The 10863-nt window shown below is 44.2% G+C and overlaps 1 protein-coding gene across 1 annotated transcript in view; it reads right to left on the bottom strand.

Moving 5' to 3' along the window:
* The window catches only part of camsap2a (calmodulin regulated spectrin-associated protein family, member 2a), a 59189-nt gene that overhangs the window by 18558 nt on the left and 29768 nt on the right, over positions 1–10863 (bottom strand). Inside the window, exons 5-7 of the mRNA XM_056276450.1 lie at positions 8118–8150; positions 6259–6400; positions 5264–5403 (exon numbers count right to left, since the gene is read on the bottom strand). Of these exons, the coding sequence (XP_056132425.1) occupies positions 5264–5403; positions 6259–6400; positions 8118–8150 (315 nt within the window). The remainder of the gene's footprint in view (positions 1–5263; positions 5404–6258; positions 6401–8117; positions 8151–10863) is intronic.

The raw sequence follows: 10863 nt of genomic DNA, 5'->3' as shown, positions 1-10863 counted from the left end.
AAATATTAGTTAACCAGATATTCAGATGGTGGGTTATTTTGCAGTTTTTACCTTAAAACTGCCAATCTAGAGGCTGATAAGTGAGACAATGATTGGATGTATTTGAATAATTTCCAAAGTAAATATTTGGCACAATGTTTGAATTTAGAGGTGTTGGTTTGTAGCACACATTCCTAACATATACTAGCAACACAATATCTACACATTGTAATTCAGTGTCTCATGCTGATGTACGTAGACTATAGTTGAGGAGAATGCATATCACTACACCAGGTGATTTCATAGATTAGTCCGTCCTGTTTGGCTGAAGGTGGGCTGATGAGTGAAATCGGATGGTGTAGTGACTGCTGGAAGGAAAACCTGCATCCACTTGGCACGCCATGTCACGCAGTTGCCTACGTCTGCCATACATATACCGAGCCAAGTGTTATCTTCCAACAATGATTATTGAATAATGAACAATGGACCTTAATACAATGTTAAGTCAGAGATGTCATCCGGACCCGAGCATATCAAAAATGACTCGCAAAATAATTCTCTCTTTAAGGGTACAAACACTTTGCTGCCTGTGCATCTTTGGGATGGTGTGAAAGCCCATGTCTGGTCTGACAGTCTGACAAATGTTTGGCTTGGTATTCAGCAGAGAATGTGACTCAACCTGAACGGTCATGTACTGTATTGCCTACACAGCTCTCTCTCTGTCACTCTCTCTCTCTGTCGCTCTCTCGCTCTCGCTCTCTCGCTCTCTCTCTCTCGCTCTCTCTCTCTCTCTCTCTCTCTCTCTCTCTCTCTCTCTCTCTCTCTCTCTCTCTCTCTCTCTCTCTCTCTCTCTCTCTCTCTCTCTCTCTCTCTCTCTCTCTCTCTCTCTCTCTCTCTCTCTCTCTCTCTCTCTCTCTCTCTCTCTCTCTGTCTCTCTCTCTTACACACACACACACACAAACACAGAAAATAACATTACCCAAATGGTGCCTAACTTGTCCATGACTGATACATTTTCCCTTTCTACCAACCAGGCTCCGTTATATTTAACATAAAAACGTAATTGAGTTTGTAGAGTTCGTACTCCATAGTGCAACTATGGCCAGCAGATGAAAAAAAATAGTTTCCTAGCCAGACACACACTAACGAATCAAAATCATCCATCTGCTCGTTAAAATAAAGTAGGGAGGGGTTTTGCGGTTATACCGTTTGTACCTTACACAATTCCCTCATACACATCTCTGCTAAAGACTCTAAATGTGGCCTACATATTTTTTCATAGTGCAAGAAAAAATATAGGTCAAGAGAATGAATTTAGAAACTTGTTCCCTAGCCGTTTCTACGGCAGGCACACTCCGTTCATGTCACATACAGAATCCCAGTTTCTATTCACATCACCGGTGGCCACGCAAAGGAGACACAACATCTTTATTGACGCCATACAGGCAACATGTGGAAACCACTGCAGGAGTGGAGAAGTGGGTGTGGGAGAACTTAAATGGGGAGGGAATCAGGGTGGGAGAGACAGATAGAAAAAGATAGTAAGAAAGAAAAATGAAAGAAAGGAAAGTAAGAAAGACAAAACAAATGCAGACACACAAAGAGAGCAGTGAGAGGTGCAGGCTTGTGGTTGGTGAAGACTGAACAGTTTTTCCATCCACCACCTCTCTATCTGTATTCCAGGGCATGACTCACCACCGGAGCAACCCAACTCCCACAAGTCTATCTGCTTCTCCTATTTCACTTTGTTTTTTGTTCATCCATCCATTATCCAAACCGCTTAGCCTACATAGGGTCGTGGGATGCTGGAGCCTATCTAAGCAGTCACTGGGCAGCAGGTGGGGAGACACCCTGGACAGGCCACCAAAGGGCCCACACACACACACACACACACACACACACACACACACACACACACACACACACACACACACACACACACACACACACACACACACACACAGACACCTAGGGACAATTTGAGTTTGGCCGATTCACCTGACCTACATGTCTTTGGACTGTGGGAGGAAACTGGAGCATCTGAAGAAAACCCACACAGACACAGGGAGAACATGCCAACTCCACACAGACGACAACCCGGGATGACCCCCCAAGGTTGGACTACCCCGGGGCTCGAACCCAGGACCTTCTTGCTGTGAGGTGACTGTGCCAACTACTGTGCCACCGTGCCGCCCTTTGTTTTTTGCTTTGCCATAAAATGTAAATGTATAAATAAATCAGGCGTTCTATTCTAGAAAGTCAATCATCATTTATTGGTGGTAAAAAACAAAACAAAAACATCGCCTTAAGATTATCACTCAAAAGCATTAAAACCTAATAGGGAGCAGTCATAAGCGTGTCCTCTTTGAGGCAGCTTAGCTAGTTGCTGTTCCTTCATTATGGAATCAAAGTCTTGAAATTATGCAAATCCTAGTTTGATGGGAGAAAGACATCTCTCTAGTGGTAAGGTCAACGAATGTCTCTTGAAAGGCACAGTTCACTCATAATTTATCTAAGTTATATCTGGCAGACATTGCTCTCAGACTGAACTGACAACCCTGCATAAATTCTCGAGGCACATTTTTTAAACTGGAGTGAAAGCAGAAAGAAACTTACTCGAAATCCTCTTAATTGATCATTGAACTCATCCCATACAGTGTGTAACCCATGTCTCACACCCAATTATTTTTCCTGAGATGCACAAAGACCCTTAGAGAGACCACAGTTTTGTCTCCATAAGAGAGGCCTCTTAGAGACAAAACATCTTCCATAACGTAAAATATCTTAAACTATTATCGACTCCTGTATTTTCACAATGTGTGTCTGGTGTGTGTCTGTGTGGGAGTCTATAAACGGCCAAACTGAAGCACTTGGGGCCTCGATTCTTTTTGGAGGTTATTGGGGATGATCAGGGGCACCTATGAAAAATAGCAGAACATTAAAATTATGCATAATATGCGGAATATGCATAAAATATGTGGAATCCCTTCAGAATCCTGAGCAGTTCAACAAGATGGCGGGCTCTGGCTACGTCACGCCTCGGCTCTTTCCGCCGTTCGCACAAACCTCGCGTTCTTAACGGGTTGCTGGACGGCGGTCGGAGACAGCGAGCAGCGTTGGAAATAGAAAGCGTCCGTGAAATAAGCCACAACGTCAGAGTCGTATTTGCATGGGTCGAGCACGGGCGTATATGGCGGCTGTCACGTGAAGTGAACTCAATAAAGTTTTCTGTTTTTGAATGGAACTCAGCGCATGCGGGCGGTTCGGGTTTTGGCGGGTCTGACGAACAATACAGTTGTCCGCTGTTGCGCACGTGGAAGTGTCCGAGTGTCTTATCTGATGAATCAGATTTAAAGGCCCAAACATACTCGGGCGGAACATATGCGGAGCGGACTCCACGAGGAATGTCCGCAGTCACTTGGGCTTCCATAGTCGAGTGCACTTCCGCGTTGTAGTTTCCTGTAAAACTGTCCGTGAAACACTACATTACCCACAATGCTTGCGTGTTGTTTACACTCTTCTGTAATGGCGTCCGACACTGACGACGAGGAAGACATGCTCTTGCCTGCTGGCTCTACGAGAAAATAAACTGAAGAGACGGTGGTATGTATCCTCTCTGTGATGTGTCGTACAGGTGTGGGTACTTTCGCACCTTCTACTCATATATTTTCGGAATGTGTGTGTGTGTGGTGTTAGTGTGTGTGTGTGTGTGTTAGTGTAGATAGCGGGACCGAAAACTAAAGCATTTATGAGCCTAATTCTTTTTGGAGGTGGTAGATATTGTCTCTGAGAGTAAGGGAAAAATCCCAGAAAATTAAAATTATGCATAATTATGCATAAATATGCAAAATATGCATTTTTCTAAAAATGGCTAAAAACCACTTCTCAGCATTTCAGATGATTCTGAGCATTTGGGGGGAGGGAGTTGGAGGGGGGGGGGGTTAGGGGCAGGGGGAAGGCGGTTAGCTGGCAGGATGAAGAGGAGGGAGATTTAGACGGGTGGATAGCTAATAAACGTCATGATCACCGCAACTTGGTTGCGGGTCACTTACTAGTAAACTATAATTTTGAAAAAAAATCTTCTTTATTATTCAGTACCTCAGAAACTATAGAGGACCCACTCTGAAGATTATTAAGTTGTCAAACATGCAGTTACATTGTAAGCTTTACGAAGTACAATCATTCCTTTTTTTAGGGGGGGGGGGGTTCCCCCTTTTTCTCCCCAATTGTACTTGGCCAATTACCCCATTCTTCCGAGCCATCCTGGTCACTGCGCCACACCCTCTGCTGATCCGGGGAGGGCTGCAGATAACACATGCCTCCTTCGATACATGTGGAGTCACCAACTGCTTCTTTTCACCTGAAAGTGACGAGTTTCGCCAGGGAGACGTAGCGCATGGGAGGATCACACTATTCCCCCCAGTTCCCCCTCCCCTCTGAACAGGCGACCTGACCAACCAGAGGAGGTACTAGTGCAGCGACCAGGACACATACCCACATCTGGCTTCCCACCTGCAGACACGGCCAATTGTGTCTGTAGGGATGCCTGACCAAGCCGGAGGTAACACGGGGATTCGAACCAGCGATCCCCCTGTTGGTAGGCAAAAGACTAGACCACCAGCTACCCGGATGCCCCGTGATCATTCTTTTTAAAGAGTAAGGTCACCCCCCTGTATCAGCCGTGCTCCACCTCTTTTATATTTGAAAAATGCAAATTTTGGTTGGTGCTACTAGCACAGACAAGTTAATAATAATAATAATAACAAATCAATCTTATATAGCACTTTTCAAGTACTCAAAGTCACTTTACAATAAATGGAGTGAAACAAGACGACAGATGAAAATAACATAGACATACAGGGGTGGATGGGAAGGGGGGCTACGAGAGTTAAGAGGGACTGGCTGGTTCGGATCAGACTGTCTCTCTGATATGATCATAACTTCCATATTTTTTGCATATGTGACATGTCTGAAAAAAAGTACGCGGGACATGCAAGCATTTAGTACTGTGCACCTTATGGCAGACTAATCACAGGAAATTGAGATTTTACTATATCTCCTTAAAAATATTGAATTTCATCTAGGGTTGTGGTCCTCCATTGAAATAAAGAGATATTTGTGACTCAAAAAATGTGTTTAAGCGTGCAGTGACTCTTAAACTTTGTGCGATTATTTCCTTTACAAGTATAGGAGTCAGCTAATTAGTCCGTTTACAAGTATAGGAGTCAGCTTTTTTCACTGGGTACAAGAATCAAAAATTCATTCAGCCAGTGTTTTACAATACCTTGATGGTAGAGGAAGCGTAAAGCATGTCCTCCAGACTGAAATGGCAGCAGCTGTTGAGGTTGTCCTTGCAGAAGTCCTGGATGAGCTGTAGGTTGTACAAACTGTCTGCCAGCGACATATTCTCCCTCAGACTGATATCTGGAGGGACAAAAAGACCCATCGATGGTTGGTTGGAGGATTGTAGACCAAAATGAAGCACCAGTTTGGTGTTAATATGCACCACAGAGCTCTGAAGGCTGTCAGTATATGACCGAAAAAATGTCGGCTGGATAAATTTGTCAATGTGTATCTAAGGGGATGATTAAAGGGATCCTATATGGCTCAGTGGCGTTTTCCAGTGTCCTGACAGTACTTCCAAAATAGCGCTGGGCCTGAGTGGTAATGGTAAGTACAATGCTGAGTTACAAAGTGTCAAAGTATTTAAGCTCAGTGGTGTTAGGCAGATTCACCAATCAGGGCTGAGACTGTGAGATAACGTCATTGATCAACATGCTCATATGACACTCTAGTGTGGTCAAAGAGGAGGCCAAGTGGACCTAGCAATCGTTTGTCTCTGTTACACATAACACAGTAACAATTGGCTATGTAACTGAGTAAACAATGTCTCTTGCCGTGTGTGTGTGTGTGTGTGTGTTTGCATAGTGTCAAAAGAATTCATCAACACACTGATGTGATCTAGGAACATTTACTTTGTGATACCTGATCTTTGCGCCAACCAATAGCTTGTTAGTTGCTGACTTAACTGAGATAGACAAAGATGAAAGAAAATAAGTAAGAAAAATGGGTTTTCATTGTTTCAAGCCAAATTTAACCAGGAAACGTACACATGGACACAAATCCATACACACAGCAAATCAAACACATACTGTTTAATCAAACCTAGATGGTCATCAACCTGATCACCTATCCAAACACATACACAAACACACAAACACAAACACACAAACACACACACACACACACACGTGTGTCACCCATGCCCCTTGTCCCTACCGTCCAGTGGTAGCAGCTGTGGGCAGTAGAAGTGGAGCAGGGCGGCCAGGGCCGAGCCGTCTATGCTGTCCTTAAGTAGGTTGTCCACTGGTGGGATCCAAGGAGTGGACTGGGTTGTGGTCTGCTCCTTCCTGTAGCGAGCCTGTGAGACACATTACACAAATCCTTTGGTGGAACCTGCTATCACTATAGTTTAAAGAAAGTCAGCATATTTTGTCTGGGGGAGGTAAAAATCTAGCCAAATGTTATGAACCCAATTTCAGAATGTCAGTTGCAAACGCCAATCAATATTCTATACTTAACTGTGGATGCATGAATCGCTATAAATGAAAGTCACTTTATTTGACGTTGTATTTTTACAATGTAATTTGTTCTCTGCATTTAACCCATCCTATTGTATGGGAGCAGTGGGTAGCTGCAGCACCCGGGGACCAACTCCAGTTCTTCTTTCCATTGCCTTGCTCAGAGGCAAAGACAGGAGTATTAACCCTAACATGCATGTCTTTTTGATGGTGGGACGAAACCGGAGCACCCGGAGGAAACCCACACAGACAAGGGGAAAACATGCAAACTTCACACAGAGAGCATCACACAGAGAGGACCTGGGACAGCCTCGGGTTCAAACCCAGGACCTTCTTGCAGTGAGGCAGCAGTGCTAACCACTGGGACCAAATGACCAAAGACTACTAATTTCACAGACCTGGTAGAGATAATATATCAGATTGTAAACACAAATGAACATCCATAAATAATAACTTCTCAGGGAACGGGAGAGAGTCCTGAGAGAAGAGAGCATAAACCTTGACAGGGATTTACAAACCTTTTCATGTCAAAGAGACCCAGGTAGACAGAGCTTTGCCAGTTCACAAATGAAATTGAAACAAAATGAATATTTTCTTAATTTTTCTCCACAGATCCCATGAAAAAATTTTTTTGTTTTGAATTATCCCCCTTTTTCTCACCAATTGTATCTGGCCAATTATCTTCCGAGCTGTCCCCAATCGCTGCTCCTCCCCCTGAGGTAGTCTGCAGCCCTCCCCTGCTGAGCCGGGGAGGGCTGCAGACTACCACATGCCTCCTCCGATACATGTGGAGTCGCCAGTTGCCTCTTTTCACCTGACAGTGAGGAGTTTCACCAGGGGGACATAGCACGTAGGAGGATCACACTATTCCCCCCAGTTCCCCCTCCCCCCTGAACAGGCGCACCAACCGACCAGAGGAGGCACTAGTGCAGCGACCAGGACACATACCCACATCTGGCTTCCCACCCGCAGACATGGCCAATTGTGTCTGTAGGGACGCCCGACCAAGCTGGAGGTAACACAGGGATTCAACCCGGTGATCCCCATGTTGGTAGGCAATGGAATAGACCGCCACACCACCCGGATGCCCCTATGCAACCTGTTTAATGAACCCTTGGGGGTTCCTGGGTTCAACTACAAGAAACCACCATAATGGCATCTTGGCTAAAAAAAAAGTACCATAAGATTTTGAGAGCACAATCACAAGGACATTCTGCCAACGCACAAAATGGACAATTCGAAACAAACAAACAAACAAACAAACAAAAACTCGAGAGGCCTCATAGACAACACACTGAATAATGTATGATCATGGGAGTTATGGTGTCATTCATTGTGTGGTGTTATCTTGGGAATACATCGAGTGACAACTACCAACCAGTATTTTTTTTTTCACATGGACTTAAACAATGTCACAAAAACTCATGGAAAAGAAAAGCAGAAGCTGGTTGAAAGAGAGAGAGCGAGAGAGAGAGCGAGACCAGGCCTGAGAACAGTGATACGATCAACATAAATACACAGATGATGTGATAGCAAAGTGCTGGTTAGTTGACTTACAGGCACAAGCTTCATGTACCACTTGGTTGGAGACTGTGGTAGAAAAAAACAACAAAGAAAGACGTATTAGTTAGATTTGTTAGTCGTATGGTCAGTATTGCATGCAGAAACATGACCTCATTACCTCAATGGGACATATGCTAACATGAAGTGAGAGTTAGCATTTGTGCATGTATAAAGCATCCAACCCTTGTGTTTCACTGAAGGTGACATTTCATATTGGTAGAATATTTCCAATTCTTGGTGCAGGTAACTTGACAGATGCATGGTCAAAAAAGAATTATGCCTGCTGTAAAGGACCCATAGCTGGCACCATTTTACAAACGTGAAACATTGCTTCAAGTATGCATAGCTCCACAGTGTGATGAGAAGAAGAAGAAAGCCACTTTATTTTTGTCATTGTACAGGTTACAATGAATTTGTTCACTGCATTTAAACCATCCTATTATATAGGAGCAGTGGGCAGCTGCAGCACCCGGGGACCAACTCCAGTTGTTCTTTCTATTGCCTTGCCCAGGGGCACAGACAGGAGTATTAACCCTAACATGCATGTCTTTTTGATGGTGGGAGGAAACTGGAGCACCCGGAGGAAACCGACACAGACACGGTGAGAACATGCAAACTTCACACAGAGAGCTTCACAGAGAGAGGAGCTGGGATGGCCTGGGGTTCGAACCCAGGACCTTCTTGCTGTGAGGCAGTGGTGCTAACCACTGGGCCACCATGCTGCCATAAGCTCAGGATCTGTATGATAGTGGTATGGATGTGTGCAGTAGCAGTAGGCCTAGTGTTTTAAAAGACCCTGTAATATAAAATTTACAGGTCTGATCAGTCATTGTGTTTACCTGGAGCACTACATCCTACCAAAATGTCTTTGAGTAAGACACTAAACCCTTTACTCATTGACCATTAGTCATACTGGATGAGAGCTTCACCCTATGCGCCAAGAAATTGTGATGACATTGTAGGACGTGCTATGAGTTGACAATGTAAGCTGACCTAAGTATAGGCAAGACTTTCATCAGTTATTAGCTAATTCTCCCACTGTAAGTGTCACTCAAACTGGTCGAGAAGTGCTTAAATTCAAAGGCAGGCAGTACGTGGTGAGAAAATACAGTGCTTAGCATCCTAAAAACCTTCCCAAGCAGTCAGGCTGGACCTCAAAGGAGAACACTACAAATTACAAGGTCGTGGCCCTAGATGATTCAATAAAGCTCACAACTCCTTGATTGGTAATTTGAGTCACCCATGCTCTTGAAAGAGACTGATGGCATCAAAGGCAAACTAAAAATGCCAGTGGGTAACTGAGGTAATCTCATTTGCGTGATAACAGCCAATCAAGTTGATGTTTTCAACAATGACTGGATTGCCTTTGAAACTGTTATCGCGGAATGACAGCGATTCTCTTGTCATGTAGTTGGGCAGATAAATGTAAGTCTATTGTGGGCTTCAGATGAAAGGACATTTGCTGATTGGTTGGTTTTGTTGTCAATGTATCAAAAACTCACTTAATGAGATCACCGATGGATCTAATGTATATCAGAGCATCAGGATTATCCAAATATGGTTAACAGTGGGTTTAACTCCTGAATGGCTACCACTATATTTGAGAACTACTAATCATAAACAAATGTTTGCACAGTTATGCAACACTAAACTAACCATATGACTTATTTCATCCACCTCTGTCCCAATATCGCTAGGTGAATGTGACAGAGTCCTTTTTTCGTATAGTTCGATGTCCACTATCTGTTCCCTTCAATGTGAAGTGCTGGGTGCAAGGAACACATGCAAGTGTTCTTGCACTGGTGGTTTTTTTTGGGTATGATTCTGCATCAGTCTCACAGAGAACAATTCAAACTTGTATTGTACTTGGGGTTTATAGTCATACTGCTTGTGATTATTTAAAACAGATTGTAGGAAGTTCAATGGTGTTGTGAAGGGAATTTGCAAGCAAAGAAAGAAACTGAATGCTGGGTATCCGGGTAGCGTAGCGGTCTATTCCGTTGTCTACCAACACAAGGATCGCCGGTTTGAATTCCCATGTTAGTTCCGGCTTGGTCGGGTATCTCTATAGACACAATTGGCTGTGTCTGCGGGTGGGACGCCAGATGTCGGTATGTGTCCTGGTCGCTGCACTAGCGCATCCTCTGGTCGGTCGGGGTGTCTGTTCTGGGGGGGACTGGGGGGAATAGCGTGATCCTCCCACTCGCTATGTCCCCCTGGCGAAACTCCTGTCAGGTGAAAAGAAGTGGCTGACGACTCCACATATATTGGAGGAGGTAGTCTGCAGCCCTCCCCAGATTGGCAGAGGGGGTAGAGCAGCAACCGGGACGACTCGGAAGAGTGGGGTAATTTGGCGGATACAATTGGGGAGAAAAAAAAAAGAAATTGAATGCTGACTTTGGCTTCACCTCTCTATGCAGATCAAATGGCTGAAAGGCTGCCCTCCCAATATGAGCAATGCTGCTAACTGAGGTGGGCATTTATGTTCTTCTCTCCTTAAGATCCTACAAAACTTCAATCTCAAAAATAAAAATGTGCAGCAAACAACTAAATTTTGGTTCTACGGGGCACAGATTTAAAAAGTACCCTCACAACAATGGCATAAGAATGGCAATCATGGTGCAAACCCTAACATGAATACATAAGAGTTCTTTCTTGTCTTCTATCCTGTTAATTTTTATCTTCTGCCGTCTCTGCAGAGCTCGTTTCAAATTTGTGACTTGAAGATTTGTAATATTCA

The sequence above is a fragment of the Lampris incognitus genome, chromosome 3, assembly GCF_029633865.1.
Source record: "Lampris incognitus isolate fLamInc1 chromosome 3, fLamInc1.hap2, whole genome shotgun sequence".
NCBI lineage: Eukaryota > Metazoa > Chordata > Actinopteri > Lampriformes > Lampridae > Lampris > Lampris incognitus.
Note: the sequence above shows the minus strand (reverse complement) of the source record. Positions and strands in the feature narration are given on the sequence as shown.